Source organism: Lynx rufus, unplaced genomic scaffold (genome assembly GCF_022079265.1).
Source record: "Lynx rufus isolate CCGP_SWC_20201006 ecotype Redwood Valley unplaced genomic scaffold, mLynRuf1.p SCAF_2, whole genome shotgun sequence".
Taxonomy (NCBI): domain Eukaryota; kingdom Metazoa; phylum Chordata; class Mammalia; order Carnivora; family Felidae; genus Lynx; species Lynx rufus.
The window spans coordinates 67,740,866-67,765,315 of NW_025814834.1; the positions used below are offsets into that span (position 1 = coordinate 67,740,866).

The following is a 24,450-nucleotide window of genomic DNA, read 5'->3' on the forward strand; positions in this document are numbered from 1 at the left end:
TCAAATAAACCATAAAAGACAGAAAAAGTGTGGAAGACAAAAATAAGAACAAAGAACAGGAGCAACAAACAGAAAAAAGCAAATAAATGTGGTAGATATTAAAACAACGATATCACTAATCACTTTGAAAGTCAGTGAAAAGACAGAGATTGTCAGAGTGAATAAAAAAAAAGACTTATATTTTGTATACAAGAAACCTATTTCATATATAAATACATGTATAGATCAAAAGTAAATGAATGGCTTGGGCTCCTGGGTGGCTCAGTCAGTTAAGTGCCCAACTTGGGCTCAGATCATGATCTCGTGGTTCACAATTTCAATCCCCATGGTGGACTCTGTGCTGACAGCTCAGAGCCTGAAGCCTGCTTCGGGTTCTGTGTCTCCTTTTCTCTCTGTCTTTCATGCTCTGTCTTTCTCTGTCTCAAAAATAAAAATAAATAAATAAAAATAAATGTTAGAAAAATAAATTAAAAAAAAGTAAATGAATGGTAATATACTATACTAATATTAATCAAAAGAAAGCAGGAGAAGCTACACTAATTTCCAACAGGGTAGACTTCAGAACAAGGAAAGTTATCAGGGATAGAAGAGAATTGCATAATGATAAAGGGGTCTCTTCTCCAAGACTCATAACAATCTTTAACATGTATTTGCCTAATATGGAGCATGAGAATATGTGAGGCAAAATAGAACTACAAAAAAAGACAGATAAATATACTATTATAGTTGAAGATTTTAGCTATATCAGAAATTGATACATCCATCAGGCAAAAAACCAGTAAGTACATAGTTGTATTCAAAAAATACAATCAATCAACTGAATATCATTGATGTCTATAAACTACACCCAACAACAGCAGAATACATATTTATCTCAAGCACACATGGAACATTCATCAAGATAGATGACCTTCTGGGCTATAAAACACACCTTAACAACTTTAAAAGAATAGAAATCATATAAGGTCTGCTAACAGACCCAAACAGAATTAAACTAGAAATTAATGACAGACGAACAGCCAGAACATCCCGAATATTTGGAGATTAAACAACACACTTCTAAATAACACATGGGTCAACAAAAAATTTCAAGAGAAAGTTCAAAATGTTTTAAACTATATTAAAAATTAAAATATAATTTATGAAAATTTGTGAGATGTAGTAAAAACAGTGATTACAGGGAAATTTATAGCACTCAATGCATATATTAGAAAAGAGAAAAAGCTAAAATCAAACATCTAAGTTTCTACCTTAGAAAACTAGAAAACCAAGTGCAAATTAAATCCAAAGTTGGCAAAAAATAGTTAAAAAATTAAAAAAGAAATGAATGAAATTGAAAATAGGAAATCAATAGAGAAAATCAATGAAACCAAAAGCTGGTTCTTAAAAACACTGACAAAATAAATAAGCCTATAGGTTGGTTAACTAAGAAAAGAGAGAGGGCACAAATTTGTAATTTCAGAAATCAAATTAGCAATTTCAGACATCACTATAAATCCCATGGACATTAAAATGATAATAAAGGAACACTATGAACAACTCAATGCCCACAAATTTAATAACCTAAATGAGATGGACCAATTCCTTAAAAAATACAATCTGCCAAAACTTACAGATGAAATAGACAATGTGCATAGGCCTGTATCTATTAAATAAATTGAATCAATAATTAATAAGTTTCCCAAACAGAAACTACCAGGCCCAGATGGATTCACTGGCGAATTCTACAAAGGATTTAAGGTGGAAATTATACCTGCTCTCTACAATTGCTTTCAAAAAATAGAATCAAAAGAACTACTTTCTAACTCATTCAAAGCCAGCACTGACCTACTACCAAACCAAAGACATAACAAGGCAAGAAAACTACAGACCAATATCTCTCAGGAACATAGATTCAAAAATCCTCAACAAAATAATGAATCATTTCAATATTGTTCAATTAAATATTATTCAATTTCAATTAAATTGAATCCAACAGTGTACAAAAAGAATTATACACCATGGCCAAGTGGGATTTATCCCAGGTATGCCAGGCTAATTCAAAATTCAGAAATCAATTAATGTAATCCATTACATCAATCCATCAAAAGAGGAAAAAAAAATCACATAATGATATGTAAAATAATTACATGGTTTTCTCTTATAATCTATTAATGTGCAAAATTACATTTATAGATTTTTTTTAGTTAAGCCATCCTTTCATACTTGGGGTATACCCAACTTGGTCATGATATTGTTAATTTTTCATACACTGTTAGCATCAATTTGCTAATACTTTACTTGGAATTTTTGAATCTATATTTTTTAGTAAAATAATGCTGGAATTTTCTTCCTCTTAATGAATTCTATTGGGATTGAGATTACTAATTTTGAGTATGTCACAATTACTAATTTTGCTTAACAAAAAACTGCCACAAACAGTTAAAAAAAAAAGAGGCTGGGAGAAGATATGTACAAAATATGTAACTGACATACGTTGGCAAGCCAAATATATAAATAACTCAAACAAATCAATAAGAAAAAAAAGACTAACAACCAAAATCAAAAGGGTAGAAGATATAAAATGAAATTCACAAAGAGGACAGCCTAAATATTTAATTACATTCATCAAATATTATAAAAAGATTCTCAACTGCACTATAGATTGGGATAATACAAGTTTGTACAATAATTATATAGCATTGTAAAACCCATCAGAACAACAAAACTTAAAACAAGGAAACAACAAAGTCCTGGAGTGGTAGACAGTGCAGAAAAATAGGAGTTCCATCTCTGCTGGTAGAAGTGTAATTGGTACAACTAATTTGTAGAGCAATTGGGAATATTTTGTGAAGTTGAAATATGCATGACTTAGTTCCTAACAATTCTACTGCTAGAAAATCTGTCATTCAATATACACCAGGAGGGTGTAAAATGAGAACTTTAACAATCTTAATTAATTATAACAACCTTAACATCTGTCTTTCAGTAGGAGCATGGCTAACCGAACTGTGAGAAATAAAATAAATAAACTGTCCCGCTCACATCTACATAATACATCTTGAAAACTGTATATTGGGTAAACAAACACTAATGCTAGGGGGAAAATAACATGTACAATATGGGACCATCTTCTGTAAATCTTGAAAACACACAAATCAATGTTATTTATGATTTATGACTACAAATGAAAGAATTAAAATATAAGTATGGATAGAAAGATACACACCAATTTCATGAATTAGATGACATCAGGGATGAAGAGAAAGGAATGGGGATGGGCGAAGGGGTTTCTAACACAATACTAAATGTTTATTTTTGTGGAACATATGACAAAATGTTAACATTTAGTTTGATATAGAACTTATTTTATAATCCTCTTCAGTTTTTTCATGTTTTGAAAATGTTTCTTGATTTTAAGTAAAAGGACTTCTTTAATAAGCATTTGATAAGTACTTGTATTATATTACCACTCTTACTGTCCCTCAAACCTTTCTCTATAGGATTCCTTTTGTGATTTGAATATTCCCTGGGCCAGTTTCCTCATCTGTAATGTAAGAGTGAATAGGTGACCATGAAGATTCTATCTCATATATTCTAAGTGCTTTCTCTTTCCCATCCTCCTTTCACCTCCCACTTCCCTGTTTTTAAGATTCACTACCTGAATCCATCATGAATCCATCTTTTCCACTCTTAAGTCTCCTTTTCCGAAAAGTCATCAGGAAACATTTGACCAAAGCATTTGGTGAAACTCTAGAAAAGTTTTTTGTTGGGTTGGTTGTTTCCCATTTAAAATAAAAGTCCTACATTTTCATCTGTCCTCTCTAACACAGAAGATGTGTAGGGAGGAGGAGGTGGTGGGAACAGAAAAGATGCTCCATGGGAGGAGGGGTGCTACTGCATTCTTACCTGGGCGTTAAGACTCCATCCAAAGAGCAGCAGCTAACTTTGGAGTGGACTAAAATGAAGCCATCGTATCTCTTAGCACAATCTGGGTAGGGCAGCACAGAACAAACTGTACTTTCCCACTGGAGGTGGGGCGCGGGTGGGGAAAGACTGGTGAGGGGAGAGAGGGCTGCCCAGATCAGAAGCATCCCGTGTAGCATCCTGCCTGAGAAGGAGGGTGCATTGGCTGGACGAGCTCCCAGAAGAAACCATCCGGGGCTGCTGCAGCCCAGCAGCCCGCGCCCCCGCTGAACTGCGGAGGTGGGGCCAGGGGCGGCCGCGGGACCGCTCGCTCCCCTCTCCCGCCGCGCGGGCCCCCGGATGTGCGAGGTCGCAGGGGAGGCTGGGAGAGCAAGAGTGGGCTTCCCAGGCCCGCAAGCCTTCCGCTTGCTGAGGACTCTGTTGCAGCCATGGGCTACCAGGCGCAGGGGCCCGTCATCCTGCCTCAGGTAAAGCTGGGGACTGGGGCAGCTTCTGAAGCCAGGTCCCTTCCAGTTTCATTCACCCTGCAACAGAGGTCTGCTGCCTTGGGTTTTAGCACTGCAGAAAGTCCTCCAGGAGAAAAAGTTTTGCCTTCCTCTGACCTTTTTTTTTTTTTTTTTCTTGGCAGGCACTTTTCAATATACCCCTTTAATCTTACAAAATCGCATCATTGGCTCCCTAACTGAGCCTGTATTCTGGGATTCCATTCAGCAGTCCGTGAACTTGGTGCAGCTATAATTGGGACATTTTAGGATGGAATTTGTTTACAATGCTCTGTTCCTAGCTGTTATTGTTGTTCTTTATTATTATTATTATTATTATTATTATTCGTTATATTATTATTATCCTGCTCTCATTTTCTTACCGTTATCCTACATTGCATATTTATCTGACACTTTTCTAATTTTTTGACCTAGTAAATATTTAATTGCCATTTTATATATCAAAATAGAGCAATCTGGATGACAGAGAAACGCTCGTTTCTGAACATAAGCACAAAGGGAAAACTTGTCGTCAGTCCACAGCTGTTTTTAATGTTGTCAACTCGATTATAGGATCTGGTATAATAGGTAAGTGTTGTTTTGTTTTGTTTTAAGTTTTAAATGAAAAGACAAAATTTAAGGCTCTTACTCTGTTGCTAGTGTTCACTGATTATTTTTGAGGAAAAAATATTAAGTATTAAAATTGGTAATTTTTTCCCATAAAATCACCTCCTTTTTTTCCAGTGTAACCATGTGCACTTTTATGCTGAAGATGAGGTTCTGTTCACACTCTTTCCTCATTTGAGAGCATCTTCCATGAGTGGCAGATAAAGTTGGAGCTGCATATGGGATCTGCTGAATTTATTTTTATGGGCTCTATGGTCAATTGATAATAAATAAATAATAATATACTTTTTCCATCTTCCTGAAGTGTCCACCATTACTTGAACCACCTTTCTATGACCTTCTATAGTGTAAATCTCCAGATATTTGGAAATATTGAAGGTACATAAGTTTAATGTGAAAACATAATAACCTTGCGAATAATTAAATCATACAGTGTTTCCTTGCCTATCTAGAGTTAAAGTACAAACTTATGATATATTAATTTTAAGTATCATTTAATTAATAAGTAGATATTGGTTAAATGAAAATACATAGATTTTTTTTTAATGAAGGAGCCAAATAATCAGAATTGAAAGAAATGAGCAGCTCATATTTTCCCAGTTTGAAGCAAGGGGAAAATTCTGACAAAATTAGGTGCATTGCATTAGAGTAATTAAGGCAATTATTTTTTCAGTGCTTATCATTCTGTTTGTTCTCGGAAAACATCCAATTTAAGAAACAGCAAGACAAAACAAAATCCTGCAAAATTCATTGAGAATACTACTTTTTCCTGTAAAGTTTTGACCTTTTAGTTATAGTCATCATTGAATGTTCATCCGGATTGAGTTACTTTTTTCATCTGTTGCAAGCTGATGTGTCTCTTGATTTTCCTTGATTCCATATATAGACAATTCTTTTTGGTGGTACACAGAATAGAGGTAGGTGAGGCAAAGTAATCAAGTAGGGGCAATGATTTGTTTGAAATTCTGCCCCCATGAACCAGAGAGGTGTGGGCAACTCTGCCAGGCAGAATTCCGGAGTTAATTCCTAATGTGAACACTTTTAAGCTGATTCGTGTCAGCAGCATTGAAAAGTGCCTCTTAATTATGTACAGCAGATTTTTTAAGGAAAAATTTTTCATGGAATAAATTCTTGATGGAAATATTTTAAATACATTTTATCTTAAATATGTATTGCCCATAATCTAAAATTGACCATTTCCCAAAAAATTCATAGGAAATACTTTTATATAACCCTTCAGCTTTATAGAAAATACTTTTGCCTTCTCATTTTTCTCTTCTTTTCCTACATGGTTACCATTTTGATTCTGGCATTAGTCTTTCCTCATATCCCCTTTCTGTAGCCTTATTACCTTCTCTGCTTTCCCAGCTAGCACGAAAGGAAAGCTTTAAGTCATTACTTTCCACATATTCAAGGTCATGTTCCCCTCACCCTGAAGTGAACATTATTTGTGTGAACTGGCATCTTGCTGCTTTCTTATTCTTATTCCGTCATCTCATAAATTTGCTTTCTTGACATGTCCTTAGCTTGCATTTTATTCTGAAATAGTATTAACATACTAACATTTGAGTAGCCTTGTGCACTGTTTACAACCATGTCCTGTAAATATGTCACTTTATGAGCTTGTTATATATAGGAATTGGGGGGAAACTTCTAAATTTCTGTATGTTTTATTAATGTGATGGGTGGGGCATTTTATGTTTTTTCCAGGATTACCTTATTCAATGAAGCAAGCTGGCTTTCCTCTGGGAATATTGCTTTTATTCTGGGTTTCATATGTTACAGGTAAAATACTATGTAATTGCTTTTTCCTGCAACTTAAATTGTGCAATGATGATTACACACACACACACACACACACACACACACACAAATAATTGAATTTCCTAATTAAGAAGTGCATCAAATAATCCTAAAGATTTAGACATTTATGTCCGAGAAGATTTACTTTGCCTACTAATCCTCTGAACAGATTAGAAAAGCATTATATATCACCAAGCCTAAATCCTTTTCATGTGCCTTTTTTCACTTTGTGCAGAGAGCAGTAGATGGGGGAGTCATTTTAAAGGCTGGGAGAGACTGCTCTGAAAGTGTAGACATCAGGCCTTCCTCTCCCACAAATACCGTAAGCAGATGCACATGAATGAGCAGTATTTTCTAGCTATTTTTGTGCAGGTAAGACTGAAAGGCCTGGTGCTCAACCAGCACCTTTCAGGGTGTCCACCACCCGCTCCCCACGGTGCCTGCCCAGGCTCCCTACTACCACTATCTTAGAGGGCAGCAATAAGGTACTTCTCTATCACTTCTCTTCTGCTTCTCCCTTTTCATGTAACATGTTCATTCACACTCACGTTTTGCTACTTTACAGCTCATACTCACCTCCTCTTCCTGTTGTTCTCATCCCTGCCCTTTTACCCGCCACCCCCCCAACTCACCTCATAACAACCACAGGGTCCTTCCTCTACCTTAGGGTCACTGTGAAAGAGGCAGATACCACCTGCAGTGGCTGTTGGTATGGTGGCTGCTGTGTGTGGTCACTTGGATGCCTTTTACCAGGCAATGCAGAACTCCTCAGCTGTCTGTTTCTTCAGTTGACCTGGCTCTCGATGGTGCCACCTTCCTGTGAGGTAATGATGCCCAGCCTCTGGCCAATGACTGACTGGTAGGAACACAAAAGCTGACCTCCCAGCCTCCGGGAGACACCAGTGAGTGTTGCAGGTGTAGCTCCAGAGGGCCTCCACCACAAGGATTGGGCTGAGGATAGTCTTCACCTGAGACCATGCGCTGGCTGAGCTGTTTCCCTTCCCCTGTCCTGTTCTTCCCCTTCTCTCGAGGGCACTCCCTCAAATCCCATGCCCAGGAATCTCTGGTCAGCTCTGCTTCTGGAGCCCAAGATGCCATCCCCTCACAAAATCTCAGGTTTCCAAGACCAGCCTTTAACTCTGTTTTTTCCCTCAGGCTGAGGAAGAGAGAGTAAAGCACACAGTAGTTACCACAGTAGCTGCAGGAGCACTGGGCTGCTTTCCTCCCTGCTTTCTTCTCACCACCTGCTCTCCCCAAACCTAAGCTGCTTTGAGCTTCTAAGCTCTTATTTTGTAGCTTAAGACCCAAAACTGAGTAACCCATGGGACCCATAATGTTGTGCTTATTCAGAGTTTCTGGTGTTTAAAAATTGCATTCTATTCATGAGAACATTCATCACACTAAAAAATCCCATTCAAGGATTACTCTTGTCGTTTTTAATTTCCTGTTTCCCAGTCAGTCATCACTGACAAATAATTTCCACCCAGGCATAATAACCGTGGATTATTTAAGCGCGCTGTAAACATTTACACACACTGTAACCCAGTAGATAGAAAAAAATTAAAAAATATATATCACCTAAGAATTAAATACTTGAGAATTGACAATTTACCCAAGCCAAATCACATTATACATAAATAAATCATAATGTGAATAACTGTCTCAACTAATGCCATGCATAAACTTGTAGCAGTGACTGTGAACAGCCTTTTGCAAAGCCATATATTGCAAAGTTACTAATCAGTAGAAATTAGTTACTCTTATTCAGTTGCATGATCAAAATATTTAAGTAACTTTGATGAATAAAGGATGACCACACAGAAGCAAAAAAAAAAATTACAGACTGTGATTCCTTTTATTTTTTAATTAGGCCTTAAAGAGGAAAATCTACAAGTAGGATATAATACTGAATTTTTCTTTCAGTTGACACTGTAGGGGCCCCTGGGTGGCTCAGTCAGTTAAACTTCTGACTCTTAATTTTGGCTCAGGTTACAATTTCTCATCTCTCGGTTTGTCATTTGAAGCCCCACCCCACCTCCCACATCCCCCCAATCCGTCTGTTGACAGTGCAGAGCCTGCTTGGGATTCTCTTTCCCTTTCTCTCTCTCTCTCTCTCTCTTTCAAAATAGATAAGGGGTGACTGCGTGGCTCAGTTGGTTAAGCCTCTGACGTCAGCTCAGATCATGATCTCACAGTTTGTGGGTTCAAGCACCATGTCAGGCTCTGAGCTGTCAGCACAGCCTGCTTCAGATTCTGTGTCTCCCTCTCTCTCTGCCCCTCCCCCACTTGCACACATGCTCTCACGCTCTCTCTCAAAAATAAATAAATTTAAAATGAACTTAAAAAATAGACACTGTAATTACACAATTGTTTTTCTTTATAATTATTCTTTTTTTTTTTCTTTTTAAGGCCTCTAATGAGATATGTCCAGCTAGGAGGTAGTTTTTCTGTTTTCATGTTTTTGAAATGTTGGGAAATAAAAACAAATTGTAAATATTTACAACAAATGCTTTAGTTTAATTTTTTTAAGATTTTTATATTTGTTGATTAGAGTGTAATAATTTTTATTTTTCAAACATACATACTGATTTAAAAGAAAATTTTTATGTTGGATAACATAGACTCATTCATGGATTTATCTAAAATTTGCATGCAGTATATTTAAAGACTGCATAACGACAACAGAAAAAAAAGTATTGCATTCAAATTCCTTCATAGCTCAGCCACAATCTGAATTTTTAGTTTCATCTCCAACTAATCTAACATCTCTTTCACATTGTCACGAACATTACCATGTGTAGAAGTTATGTTTTAGCTATTCTGGAATATTCCATCCTCTGCAGATTGTGCTGTCATGCTGCCTTCCCATGGATAGTCTCCCTGCTTGACATTCTTTTTCTTCTCTACCTGGTGAAATCCTGTATATCCTCCAAGGCTTACTCACCTCCTCTGTGAAGCCTTTCCTGGTTTTAAACAAAGGCAATATAATTAATTTCTATGTCTTTTGTGATTTTAGAATATTTTTAAATATACTCATTAGGCCATTTATTACATTGAATTTTGATCAGTTATGTAGACATCTAGCAATCCTGCTATATTAATTCATTCAACAAATATTTAGTGACAACTGCTGTCATTATACCAATGAAGAATATTATTCCTGCCTGTATGAAGCTCACGATGTTGTGTCAGGCAGACAAAGACATAGAATTATAATACTTCATGAAAATGCCATAATAAAAATACATAAATATGTGCATTATGATACGGATGCTGGCACTTAACCCAGTCTCAAAGGAGCAGTCATATTTTGGGAATGAAGAGACACCTCCACTGACTGTTGATGAGTGAGCAAAGAAAATGGAAGGGTACTCTAAGCAGAGGGAAATGTGGAAGTGCAAAAGGAAGCTGTGTAAGTGATTCCATCTGGCTAAAGCATAGGGTTGATGTTCGAAGGGGAGAGAGATGAAGTTAGAGGTTTGCAGAGGCATTTATGAAGGCTCCCATGTAATGATCATCATTACTGCTTCCTGCGGACTGGCTGGATCCTAAGCGTAATGCAGCCACTGTTCTTAATCCTTCATAAGTAGATATTCTACTTCATGGAGTATGTTCTACTCTTTTAGAGAAAGAAATTGAGCCTTTGATAGGTTAAAAGACTTGCCCCAGGTTAGCAGTTATTGACAAGAAAATTGTAACTTTGACTAAGTGCATGGATTCTGGAGCCAGACAACCAGGATCTGAGTCCTGACTCTTCCTTTCTAACCCTGTGAAGTTCAGCAATTTGCTTACCGTTCTGTGGCTCACTTTTCTCATCTTTTAAAGGTGGTGGGTAATAATTGCACCTGCTTAGAGTTGTTGTGAGAATTAAACAAGTTAATATGCATAAAGCATTTAGGAAAAAGCCTGGCACAGAAAACAGTGCTGTGAAAGTATTTGCTAGTATTTTTCTGGCTGTTATCATTATTGTTATCAGACTCCAAATACAGAGCTTTCTCCACCACCACATGCAGCCTATAGAAAATAACCAAAAGTAGCACAAATTCCCGTTCATTTAGCCTGTAATAGCATGCTAGGCATGGTGGTAGACATTTAAATATCATAATCCTCACAGACTCTTCAAGGTTTGGTGTATTGTCTTACTTTACAGCTGAGACTCGAGAAAATCAAGTCTTTCACCCAAGATCACACAGCTAATAAGTAATTTTTTCTGCCTCATGAAAAGGATTTTTTTAATCCAAAAGCGTTAGAGGATTCCCCGGGCGGATTTTAAGCAGAAGACATGATCAGGTGTATGCTGTGGTCAGGTCCATCTGGTAGAGGGGAGACGTCAAGAAAATCTTGGTAGGGAAGGCATGTCAAAAGTATCTTGAAGAGGGGCCAGATGGGTGGATGGGAGAACTATTAGGAGTTTTTGCAGTAATCAAGGAAAGAAATGATAAAAGCCTAAGCCCTCAAATAAAACATATTAGAGATTAGAAATGAGAGGATACTGTTGAATAATTTATGGTGCAGTAGTTAATGGACTTGGTGACCAAAAGAATATAGCAGGTGATGGGTAATGAGAAGTCTATGGTGATTCTCAAATTTCTACTGATATTGTTAATAATTTGGAAAAATATAGATGGAGAAGCAGGTTCCAGAACAAATCTATAAATTAACATTTGGGCATTACAAAAAACAAAGATGTCTATGAGATGTCCAAGGTAAAATGTTTATTAGCTAGCTAGGTATAGAAATTGGAGTTTGGAGGAGACTGGTTTAGAGATACAATGATGGTGGTTAATAACAGCTGTATGAAAATTACAGCCACAGGCATGAGTAAGATCACAGTAGTTCATTTTGAGGAGTGAGAAAGAAGTCCCAAGAATCCAGGTTTTGAACAGAGTGAAAGAAACTGGTAAAAACAAACAAACAAAAAAACAAAAAACAAAAAACTGTATGATTGGTCAAAAGGTAGGAGGAAATCCGCTCTTTTGCAGACAGCGCTCAGAGCAATGCGCATCTCTGGGGACAAGTGGCACAAGCACCACAAGACAGGGGGCAAGAGAAAGCCCTACAAGAAGCACAAGTATGAGCTGGGATGCCCACTGCAAACCCTGATTGGCCCTGCCACATACACACAGTCCATGTTGGGGAAGGCAGGACCGTGCCTTGAGACTGGCCGTGGGGAACTTCTTCTGAGGCTCCCAGTGTTGTACACGCAAAACAAGAATTATTGATGTTGTCTGTAATGCATCTAACAACGAACTGGTCAGCACCAAAACCCTGGTGAATAACTGTATCATGCTCATTGACAGCACACCCTATGACAGTGGTAGGAGTCCTACTGTGCACTGTCCCTGTGCTGCAAGAAGGGGACCAACCTGACTCCTGACAAGCTTTAAACAAAAAACAAAGAAAATTCAGAAGAAATATGATGAAAGGAAAAAGAAAGCCCAAATCAATGGTATTCTGAAGGAGCGGTTCCAGCAGGGCAAGCTTCTTGCATACGTCGCTTCAAGACCAGACAGTGTGGCGGAGTAGGTGGCTATGTGCTAGGGGACAAGAAGCTAAAGTTGTATCTGAGGAAAATCAAAGCTCGGAAAGGCAAATAAATCTTCCTGCTTCCTATCTTTGGTCATGTTTATTGTTCTGTCCAAAAAAAAAAAAAAATGGTAGAAGGAAATCCAAAAGAAAGTGAAGTCACAAAGGCCAAGGGAAGGTGGTTGAGGAAGAGGGGAATGGTAAACAAAAAAATCGCTAGGGCGCCTGGGTGGCTCAGTTGGTTAAGTGTCCCTCTTTGGCTCAGCTCAATATCTCACGGTTCATGAGTTCAAGCCCCGTATCCCACTCTGTGCTGACAGCGCAGAGCCTGATGCCTGCTTAGGATTCTGTGTCTCCCTTTCTCTCTGCCCCTCCCCACCTGTGCTCTGTCTCTGTTTCTGTCTCTGTCTCTGTCTCTCTCTCTCTCTCTCAAAAGTAAATAAACATTAAAAAGTTTTAATAAAAGAAAAAAACTTGCTACTGAGATAGCAAGTTAGATTAAGATTTAGGACGCGTCAGTTGGATTTATCAACTTGGAGCTTACTGGTGAATTTGTTGAAAGAAGATTCGAGAAGGTTGGAGGGAATCAAGGTGGAAAGCATATTGCAATGATTTCTGTTTTTTCCTTTGTATTTTAATGCATTTCCAAATTACTTAAGGGATAAAAAAAAATCACCTGTGCTGGAAGCATGAGCAAGAGAAGAGAAAGAACAAGAATCATACCCTGTACATAGCTGTGTACCCAATGCACCTTCAATGTCATTCATTTAGTATTCAAAAAACATTGATTTAAGTGGGGGGGAAGGAAAGAGAGATCAACTTTTAATTGTATAATTTCTATATATTTGCGTCTTCAAATCCAACTCTAAAATGAGAGCTTAAATCTTTAAAATATAAATTACAAAAAAAAATTCTTGGGGTTCTCTCTTAACCACAATAACTGTAAAATAAAGTTCCTACTTGTACTTTGTTATAAAACAAATGATCTGATTCTCCTCAATCTATTTTTTTTCCTGAATGCTTGCATCATTTTTCATTCTTGGTTTTCACACATTGAATGTCTATGAAATATTTGATTACCTACATTCTGTTGCTTGGACAGTTGAGCCACATCCTGTTAAAAGTCGTTACATTGGTTAGGTTAGGAAAGTAAAATGGAAAACTGATGCTTTGTTTCTAGTCTGCATACTTCCTTCTGTCCAGGTCATTGCACAGATATGTTAAGTGTATTTGCATCTCAATTGAAAAATATATGACTGGAAATAGTACTGTTTCATGAAAGGTAATGTTTTATGAGAAGAAAGTAAGCCTTGCCATGCCAATCTACTGTGGCATTAAATTAAACTCTTCAAAAAGTTTCTTTGAAGTGTTTAAGTCAAAATATTTTTTAAAACTTGTGTATTAAATGCAATCTGACATTGTTTAATTGCTATTTTTGCCGCAGACTTTTCCCTTGTTTTATTGATAAAAGGAGGGGCCCTCTCTGGAACAGACACTTACCAGTCTTTGGTCAATAAAACCTTTGGCTTTCCGGGATATCTCCTCCTCTCTGTTCTTCAGTTTTTGTATCCTTTTATAGGTAAGTTGATTCCTTTTACAGGTATATCCTCATAGGTAAGGTGACAATGAATATTGGAATTATTTCATAAGCATACAACTATTTTTGAAGAAAGTAGCTTTAATAGTAGATTAAAAGTGAATAGGTAAGGGACACCTGGGTGGCTCAATCAGTTAAGCATCCTACTTCAACTCAGGTCATGATCTCACAGTTCGTGAGTTTGAGCCCCATGGTTCATGAATTTGAACCCCGCATCAGGTTCTCTGCTGTCAGCACAGAGCCTGCTCCTCTCTCTGCCCCTCCCCCCTCGCACACTCTCTCAAAAGTAAACATTTAACAAAATAATAAAAAAACAAAAGTGAATAGGTGAAATAATAGATTTCTTCTAAAGCTGAAATACATTTTTTGAAAACCTAAGGGTCTGTGGAAGCCATGTACAAACAAGGCCAACATGCAATTTAAAATTTGTGCCATACTGGTGAGCATGTCTTCTTAGGTGCGTTGTTAACGTTTACCAGTGGTTGAATTGACTTGATTTTTAAAATCAATAATGTAGAAGCTATTGTTCAAACCAGTAGCTCCTTATGTCTTCATGGAAGGCTAAGACTATTATTTCCCCCAAATCTTATTTTTTTAAATGAGGGGGTATTTGGGAGCCTTCACAATTTTCTATTATTGTTCCTTGTTTTGAGCAATGCATGTGTTACAGAAAACATGTTTGGAAACTGAACTTTAGTAACAAAACAAATCACATTTTAATTTTAATTAAAAAAAAGTTTTTAATGTTTATTTTTGAGAGAGAGAGAGACAGAGACAGAGCGTGAGCAGGGGAGGGGCAGAGAGAGAGGGAGACACAGAATCCTAAGCAGGCTCCGGGCTCTGAGCTGTCAGCACAGAGCCTGATGCGGGGCTCGAACTTGGAAACAGTGAGATCATGACCTGAGCTGAAGTCGGATGTTTAACCGACTGAGCCACCCAGGTGTCCAACAAATCACATTTTAAATGACTACCAAAACTCACTATTATTTAAAGGTGTTCTGTCTGGAAAAGATTTGTAAGGTGAAAATGTTTTTGTAATATAAATTTATATTCTCCCATAAATCTGTTATCTAGTTATTTTTGAAGTTGTACATATTCATAATCACAATACATATTTGAAAGATGTAGGAGTATGCCAATATTTGGGAATAACATTACTTTGAAAATCAGTGATGGGTATTAAGGAAGGCACTTGTTGTGATGAGCACCAAGTGTTGTATATAAGTGATGAATCACTAAGTTCTATACCTGAAACTACTATTACACTGTACGTCAACCAACTGGAATTTAAATAAAAAATTGGAGAAAACACTACTAAATGCAAAACAAAATTTTAAATATTCAAGATGAGATATGCAATGGCTTATCAGTAACTGTATTATTTTAATTATGTTTTTAGCTATGATAAGTTACAACATAATAACTGGAGATACTTTGAGTAAAGTTTTCCAAAGAATCCCAGGAGGTGAGTCAATATATTTATTTATGTATTATTCATAGTTAATGTTGTTCATAATAACTTACAAGCAAAATATTTGCAAGTGGAAGAATTGGATGACTTCAGATATCTAGGAATATCCATGATCCATTCTGATCCTAAAGTATTAATCTACCTTTATAGACAGTTTAGTTCTTATTTAGCTGTATAAAGGATATCATTGCTATTCATATACTTAGAATACTTTGGATTTTAAAAATCTTGTGCTACATATCACCAACTCTCTGTAGTAACATTTTTCATGTACTGTTTTTACTATGCTGTTTCTTAAATAAGCAAGCTGACTTTCCCCCCATTATTTGTATTAAGATATAATTTAATACAGTAAAATTAGCCCTTTCTAATGTATAGGTCAGTGAGTTTTGACAAATGCATAGCCATATATCCACAATCACAGTCAAAATACAGAACAATTCCATCCCCTCAAAAAATTTTTCCTTATTTCCCTATGTAGTCAAACCCTCCTTCATGTACAGCTCCTGGTAACCACTATACGATTTCTCTCCCTAGTTTTGCTTTTCCCAGAATGCCAGATAAATAGCATCATACATAGGTAGACTTTCAAGTCTGGCATCCTTTACTGAATATAATGCATTTGAGATTCATCCAAGTTTGGGGGTGTATCAGTAGTTTGCTCTTTTTTTATTGCTGAGGAGTGTTTCATCATATGGATGTACAGCAGTTTATCTGTCACCTAGTTGAGGGACATTTGGGTTGTTTCATTTGGCCTGATATTGAAAAACCACTATGAACATTTCAAGCAGACCTTTTCAACATGTGCCACAACCCCTCTCCCTGTTTGACCTTGCACTATATCATGGCGCGTTAAATAACTTAGAGGTCACGAGTCTTTTTGTCTTGAAGAGCTTCCCGTCCAAGCCACATAATCCTCAGTTCATGGTGACCTAACTCTACAGTTGTTATCATCGTTGACAGCGATGCAGATGCACCTTTCCTCTCAGTGCTGAATCACTCATCCTACACACATACAAACCGAAAGAAAACAAAACCTAAAACTAGAAATCACACCTACTCCTTTCACAGGGTTTAGTGGAAACGGAGATCAGGGAGACTTGACCATCAAATCACAGACACACTGTTTGCTGGCTGTGTTGCCTTGAGAAGGTTAATGCCCTCTCTGAGTTCTAGTCTCTTCATCTCTAAATTACGAAGTAGAGTACCACCTGCTTCATAGAATTGTGTGAAACAACAGAGGTAATACTGACAGTCCTTGGCAGATAGCAGGCTTACCCAACACTGTTAGCTCTTATCAGCAGCTTCTGTTCTAGCCCCCAGCCTACAAATCATGTTTTCATAAACTGAGATCATGTGAGTGGAAGAATGCCGTGTATAAAATGTGACCTAATTATGTAAACTTTCTATTTTCATCAACAACTAAGGGAAAAAACAAGAAAAAATACATTCACATGTCAGCTGTGATTATCTTTTAATTGGATTCATGAAGATTTTTTCGTTTCCTTTGTTACATTTTACGTTTTCAAAGGAGCATATATTAATTTAGAAAGATCTTTTTATCACTTTATTTTCTTATTTGAAAAATATATATATTTACTAGGAAATAATGGAAAACACAAACAAAATAGAGGAGATAGAACATACCCATAATTTCTTTGTTTGGGGAAAACCAGGTAGGGACAATTCTTCCAACAACTTTCTCCCTACTTTCCTTCCTCCCTTCCTTTTTAACATATACCTCCAGAGTCTTAAGAATATGTATGACTTCAGATATTCACATGACTAAGATAATACTATACAACTTATTCTATAATGTGCTTTTTCTCTTAGTAGTATAGTAGGGACACACTTTTATATCAAATTATAGATACCTATCCTATTTGCTTTGATGGTAGTTCAGTATTCTCCTGTATAATATCAGCTGTACAACAAAATAGACCAAAATTAATTTAAATTTCCCCAAAAGAGAAACATTTCGATCACACTTTTGTTGTTTTTTTAGTTATAAATAGTATATGGATATATACTCTTCATATAAATAAAACACCTTCTACAAAGCTAAAGTTCCCTTTGAACCTCCCTCCCTGGTTATTAAATTTTTAATAATCAAAAATGAATTTAAAAAAAATAGGCCACATAGCAAAGAACACACTTTATTCTTATCACAGTTTTTTTAAATTTTTTTGTTTATTTATTTTTGAGAGAGAGAGAAACAGAGCATGAACGGGGGAGGGGCCGTGAGAGAGGGAGACACAGAATTCAAAACACGCTCCAGGCTCTGAGTTGTCAGCACAGAGCCCGACGCGGGGCTTGAACTCACAAACCATGAGATCATGACCTGAGCTTAAGTCGGATGCTCAACCGACTAAGCCACGCAGGTGCCCCTTATCACAGTTTATTTATCATTGTTGAATGGAATATTTTATAATGTGTGCCTTGTTTGTATATTTTATGAAGTATAAGATGATGCCAAAATACTTTTAGAAGTAGATAAAATCCTTAGCTGTATTTTTTCCCCTGAAATATATCACCAATATCTTAGACTGGCAAGTGGGAATTGCTTATACTTCTCTCAGATAACCAAAGCTTTGGTTCTTGATACAAGTCAAAGTAGTAAGAAATGTTGGTATAAGAATTTGTATGTTTAGATGATTTTGAAATTTCTCAAAAATCTTACTATAGTTTAGGGGTGCCTGAGTGGCTCAGTCAGTTAATACCTGACTCTTGATTTCAGCTCATCTCATGATCTCATGGTTCCTGGGATCAAGCCCCACGTTAGTCCCTATGCTGACAGTGCTGAGCCTGCTTGGGATTCTCTCTCCCTCTCTGTCTGCTGCTCCCTTGCTTGTGCTCTCTCTCTCTCAAAATAAATAGACTTAAAAAAATCTTACTATAGTTTAAACACTTAAAATACTTATTCAGGTGTATTTTTGTTAGAATATCAGTATAAATAATAGATCTCATCATTAGATCCTTATTAAAAAATGTCCTTTATGGTAATAGAGAGCCTTTGTTACTAGGTTCGTCTCTGCTATTCATAGGATTCTATTTCAGTGTTTTTTAAGGACTTAAAATTTCCTAGTGAAGAGAACCTATACTTTCTACCAAACATATTAGTAGAGCAAATTATTTGAAAGGGTAAACAGAAACAGATATGCAAATAATTTAATTCAAATTATGTTCACCAGAAATATGTAAGTAGTTGAGCTCAGGGTTCAGGAACTTGAACTTCCTGTTTTAGTATTTTGATTTCACAACTTTATGATAATTGTTTAATTATGTCTGAGTTAAACAAATATTCATGATTATTTTTTATTACAGTATGTACGTGTGTGTGTTTGTGTGTATATTTATACCACTTTGAAATTGCATCTGAGAACTTCCCTGTAAGTTAATTAGCCATATGAGAAAATTAAAAATGAGTCTCACTTTTCCCAGTAATAGCTTTTTTTTTTTTTTAACCACACTCACTCACTTATTCTATAGACCTTAGACTTTGCACAAATTAATGAACAAAGACTTGGTATCACTGGGGACCTTTCAAAAACCTAATGGTAGGGTCTCTGAAAGAATTCAATATGAGCTCAAATATTTAAGCAGTGGTGTCTTCCTTGGAATGGATATATAGCTCCTGAAGTTAACACTATGGTTAGCACAGCTTTAAAATGATATAAACCCTTGCAAGTATGTTTTATTTTATGTTTACAACTTTTGCTTGTATTTGATGACAGGCACACGTGTGCACGTACACCCCCCCAACACACACACACACAATTATTTATTCATTATGATAGCCAAGAGTCTGCAGTATATACTGGTTTCTGCAGAGCTTCCCAAAGACTTGTCTACACAAGTTGTTTCTGTCTACTTTTCTTCAGGGAGACCACTGCTTCTCAACAAAAGTGTAGAAATAGAATATCTTTACCTAAAGCTTGATTTTTGAAATGTTAAGTTTTACTGCTGACGTCTCTCTAGAATACTGAAATTAAAAAAAAAAAAAGAAAAACCCTCAGAACATGCCCTGTCCTCATGTAGCTTACTTCCTATTGAAGGGATTTGCCATTAGAGAGTTTTGAACCAACAGTGACATCATGTGTTTAACCTTTGGGAAGGATCTTTGTACTTTCTGGGTTAAGAGTATACTCTAGGGGGACAAAGGAAAGGTAAAGCAGGAAAACTGACTAGAAGGCTATCAAAATGATTTGAATGAAAAATAAAAGAGTATTTGAACTAGGGGTGTCTGCATGACTCAGTTGGTTGAGCGTCCAACTTCAACTCAGGTCGTGATCTCATGGTTCATGAGTTTGAGCCCCGTGTCAGGCTCTGTGCTGACAGCTCAGAGCCTGGAGCCTGCTTCAGATTCTGTGTCTTCCTCTCTCTCTGCCCCTCCCCTACTCACACACTCTCTCTCTCTCTCTCTCTCTCTCACTCTCTCTCTCTCTCTCAAATATAAACATTAAGGGGTGCCTGGGTGGCTCAGTCGCTTAAGCATCCGACTTCAGCTCAAGTCATGATCTCACAGTCTGTGAGTTCAAGCCCCGTGTCAGTCTCTGTGCTGACAGCTCAGAGCCTGGAGCTTGCTTCAGATTCTGTGTCTCCCTCTCTCTCTCTGCCCCTCCCTTGCTCATGCTCTGTCTCTCTCTGTCTCAAAAATAAATGAAAACTTTAAAATAAATAAATAAATAAATAAATAATAAATAAATAAATAAACAAACATTAAAAAAATTTTTTAAAAGATTATTTGAACTATAGGTTCATCCTTAAGTTATTTTGTATTTATATTTTTGTGAATAATTTCTATTTTTACATGATTTTATGGGATTTATTTACTCAAAATCTTTGTCATTTAGGTAACATTTAATGTTGAGTTATTTTTGCAATTAAGTATTTGGCTAATTACTTGTATCCCTGGTGTGTTACTCTTACCCATAAAGACTTTATAATATTTGTTGTGTTTTAGTTGACCCTGCAAACTTGTTTATTGGTCGCCACTTCATTATTGTGCTTTCCACGGCTGCCTTTACTCTGCCTTTGTCCTTGTATCGTGATATAGCCAAGCTTGGAAAGGTAACTTTTACATTTTAAAAGGTGCAGACTGAAACCAAGAGCAGAAACGAGAAACCAAGAGCACACTTTACTCACTGTATGTTAGCCAATTTGACAATAAATTATATTTTAAAAATAAAAAGGTACTGAAGTATAATTTGTTACCTGTACTAATTGTGTGAAACTATCTTCTATATGGCCAAGTTCTTAATTATATTTATCTTAGTTTCTTTTAGTTTACTTATAATTATACTAGGGTAAACTGTGCTTGAATATTAATCTTATTTGTGGGAATTGATGGTTAAATAGTTAATGATTATGAAATAAATATGTTCTTTCCTTTTTTTAAGGTAGATACTCTGAAAGCAGACAGCATACTTTCAATTTAGAAAATAAAAAGAATTATACTTGCACAAGTCTAATTTACTGAAAAAATGTTCTATCATTTTTACAGATAGTAGTTCAAACAATTTAAAGTTAGACTAAGTTTAAGAAGTAAGGATAACTCACTTCATTGGCTAAAAATTTTTTAGTAAACTATGATGTGTTTCATCCAGTGAATTTAAATGTCAGTATGTTGATTGATTCATGAGAATTTGGCCGTTGTGTATGATTCTTATTGCTAAAGAGAAATTATGATTTATTTCTAGTGAAACCAAACAAGTAATTATTCCTCTCACCATATACGCTCATCTGCATGGGTTAGCCTTTATCTACTTATATTTTTATTTCATTACTCTCAAGGAGTGTTTGTATTTTATGCAAAATATTATTGGTGTTATAGCTATATTTTGCCAAGCATTCTGATGAATCATTTTTAAAGAGAGTTATTTATATATTTTTTATGTTTTAATTTGAAGAGTTCAACACTTGAGTGAATTTTACTTCTTACTGTGATGTTTCATGTGTATATGTAGTTATGGATCCTTCCATAAGGATCATGTTATGGGTCCTGTTACCCACAGTCCTTCTGGATGGAGCTGAGAGTGGAGATGATATTCCAAAGTATCCTGACCACTCTACCTTCATTCCCTAACAGACTTCCAGAAATAAACAAGAGCTTTTTTGTGAAAAATTTTAAATGGCTGAACAATTTTCCATTTCACATGTTATAGATGTAAATGTTATTTTCTGAGAGCAGAAGGCTGGGCATTCATGAAAAGAAAGCTAACATTCTATCATATTATTAATACCTGGACATTTTCCCTAAATTCCCTTTGAAAGATTCATATTGAAATATCTAAATAAACCTCCCAGTGAGCAAAGCACAGTAGTTAGGAGTCCTGATCTGGAGTCAGGATGGTTGCATTTGAATTCTCCCTCTGCCATCTTCTAGCTGTGTGACTTGGGGAATGCCATTTAAAATCCCTGTTCCTCAGTAGATCAGAGGACTCATAACACAACCTTCTTTCTAGTTAAAAACTAGCAACCCAGGAAACAAGGTTAATGACAATCAAATGAAATAAAAGCAGTTTCATATTATGTTTCTCTTATTAGAGAAAGAAGTCTAAAATGGGCGTATCCATTAAAAAATTAAGGGCAGAAACACAGATCTAATATTGAGTGCACAGAACACATATACACACAGACCGGTTTATATTTTAACCATTGAAATAGTGACAGAAGAGAGGGGAAAAAGCAAAGACTGTAGAAACAGACCAAAGGGCAAAGCCAAATAGGAAAAATAGACTAACAGAGCTAGAGAATAGAAGGGAAAAGGGAGAGGACACCCAAAATGTGTGAAAGTGAGTATGTGTGGGGAGGGTCTTATGTTGAAAGGGAGAGGAGAAGGTAAAGACAGAATCAGAAGAAGTAATTATAGGTAGAAAAAAAGCACAAGCCAACACCAAAATAGGACCTGAAGAAAAAAGAAAACAACTTCCCTTTCACTTTCATGAATGAAAATCACCAGTTTTGTATTCTATACAGTAAGCCACTATAAAAACATTTAAAGCCCTGTTGCAAGATTAGAGCACTCATATATGGTACTTGTCCCCTATTTTGAGAAAAAAAGTAATACTGTGATCTGATAAAAAGTTACATGCCTGAGATTATCAACACCAGTCTATAAGAATAAACTACTATAGGATTGTGTAAACAAAAACTGTATATGTGTTTATGCAAGTAAAAAGAGAAACACCTAATATTTTCAATACAACGATTTTTCTTCCAAACTGACAACATCTTTACATTTTCTTTTGCAGATCTCTCTTCTTTCTACAGTTTTAACAACTCTGATTCTTGGAATTGTAATGGCAAGGGTAGTCTCACTGAGTCCATACATGTAAGTTTTATTGCTATCTTGGTTAGTTTTTAATTTACAGCCTTCAGTAGATATTTATATAATATCTTGTAAATACTGAAGTATAAAGTAATCATGGCATTGGAAGCATTATTTATCTTTAGTATTTGACAAAATGAGAGAAAATAATTACGTCTAAGTAGACAGGCATTGTTCATCTGGACCCTGCATGCTGATGTGATTAAACTGAGGTTACTTTTTATGTTAATGGTCAGTCCTAAGAATTAGAATAAGGAAGGGTTTTGAATAGCGAGAAATAAGAATGAAGTCCAGCACTCAGGAGGAAAAATGGTAAATGACAGAAACTTTTTATCTATCTGAGAGAAATTTGCCCTTAACGAAGTTTCACCAACATAGGCCGAAATGAGAATAAGGAATATAGTAGATGTTTCCCCACTACATGAATATAGTCACTTTGAAAACCACCTTTTATTCTCTACTAAGATTATATTCTTTAATTAATTTGTGTGAAGATGCTTTGTCACTTGTGAACTGATGTTAATTGCTGAAAGTGGCATTCATTTGTTTTGAATGTTATTTGGCCAAATAAAATGATAACTTAGTATTGGTTCCCCAAGTTTTTTTTTTTTTTTTTAATTTTTTTTTTTAACGTTTATTTATTTTTGGGACAGAGAGAGACAGAGCATGAACTGGGAAGGGGCAGAGAGAGAGGGAGACACAGAATCGGAAGCAGGCTCCAGGCTCTGAGCCATCAGCCCAGAGCCCGACGCGGGGCTCGAACTCACGGACCGTGAGATCGTGACCTGAGCCGAAGTCGGACGCTTAACCGACTGAGCCACCCAGGCGCCCCGGTTCCCCAAGTTTTAAAAATATTATCTACAAGACAAAGCATGGATACTGCTATTTCAAACAATTCCATTTTTATGCCTTGATTATAGAATAGATTCTCCAGATAAGGGTTGGGGAGTTTATTATCCAGAGTCCCAAGAGAATGCTGGAATGAAACAAGCTTAAATTGGTCTTAAGACAAAATAAAATTAACTTAAGACAGTGTCTATAGCACAGTACAAAGACTGTACTGGGTCTTTAATGAATGTAACCTGTGAGGGAGAAAAAAGGAATCCTGATAAATAACTATCTTTGATAACATGGTCCCCAAGATAACTTATTCTTTCCTATTGATTGTTCTGAAAGATCACATCATTTTCAACTTCATATGCTGATGTCTAGGTTCTTAGTCAACCAGGAAAATACCAAAAATTATGCCTCTAATTTATTTGGGAGGAATTATGAAATATCTTGTCTAATTGCATTTGATATAGCCTTTCCTTTGGGAAAAAAAATGTATTTTTTAAAGGATTAAAATAAAAAAGCATAAGTAAGCACAAGTATTACTATAACATTTATATTAATGTTCTCATCAAATAACTTAATCCCAGTTCATAGTTGTATTAGCTTGGGGTGCCAGAACAAAATACTGTAGACTGGGGTTCTTAAACAACAGAAGTTTATTTTCTCATAGTTCTAGAGGCTGTCAGTATGGTCAGGTTTTGGGGAGAGATCTCTTCCTGGTTGCAGAAAGCTGCTTTCCTGCTGTGTCCTCACAGGGCAGAGAGGGAGAGAGACAGCAAGCTCTCTGGTATCTCTTTTTTTTTTTTTTCAACTGATCAAGATGTTTATTTGATTTCAACAAGTCACAGACGCAGTATTAGGCAGTTCTGAATGG

The 24,450-nt window shown here is 36.2% G+C and overlaps 1 protein-coding gene and 1 pseudogene across 1 annotated transcript in view; both read left to right on the forward strand.

Moving 5' to 3' along the window:
- The first annotated feature begins 4,313 nt into the window (after window positions 1-4,313).
- SLC38A11 (solute carrier family 38 member 11) overlaps window positions 4,314-24,450 on the forward strand; it is a 56,221-nt gene continuing 36,084 nt past the window's right edge. The window contains exons 1-7 of the mRNA XM_047086035.1: window positions 4,314-4,373; window positions 4,859-4,976; window positions 6,726-6,800; window positions 13,789-13,923; window positions 15,341-15,406; window positions 20,376-20,482; window positions 22,666-22,745. Of these exons, the coding sequence (XP_046941991.1) occupies window positions 4,335-4,373; window positions 4,859-4,976; window positions 6,726-6,800; window positions 13,789-13,923; window positions 15,341-15,406; window positions 20,376-20,482; window positions 22,666-22,745 (620 nt within the window). The 5' untranslated portion in view covers window positions 4,314-4,334. The remainder of the gene's footprint in view (window positions 4,374-4,858; window positions 4,977-6,725; window positions 6,801-13,788; window positions 13,924-15,340; window positions 15,407-20,375; window positions 20,483-22,665; window positions 22,746-24,450) is intronic.
- On the forward strand, window positions 11,816-12,415 carry LOC124516610 (40S ribosomal protein S8-like; annotated as a pseudogene).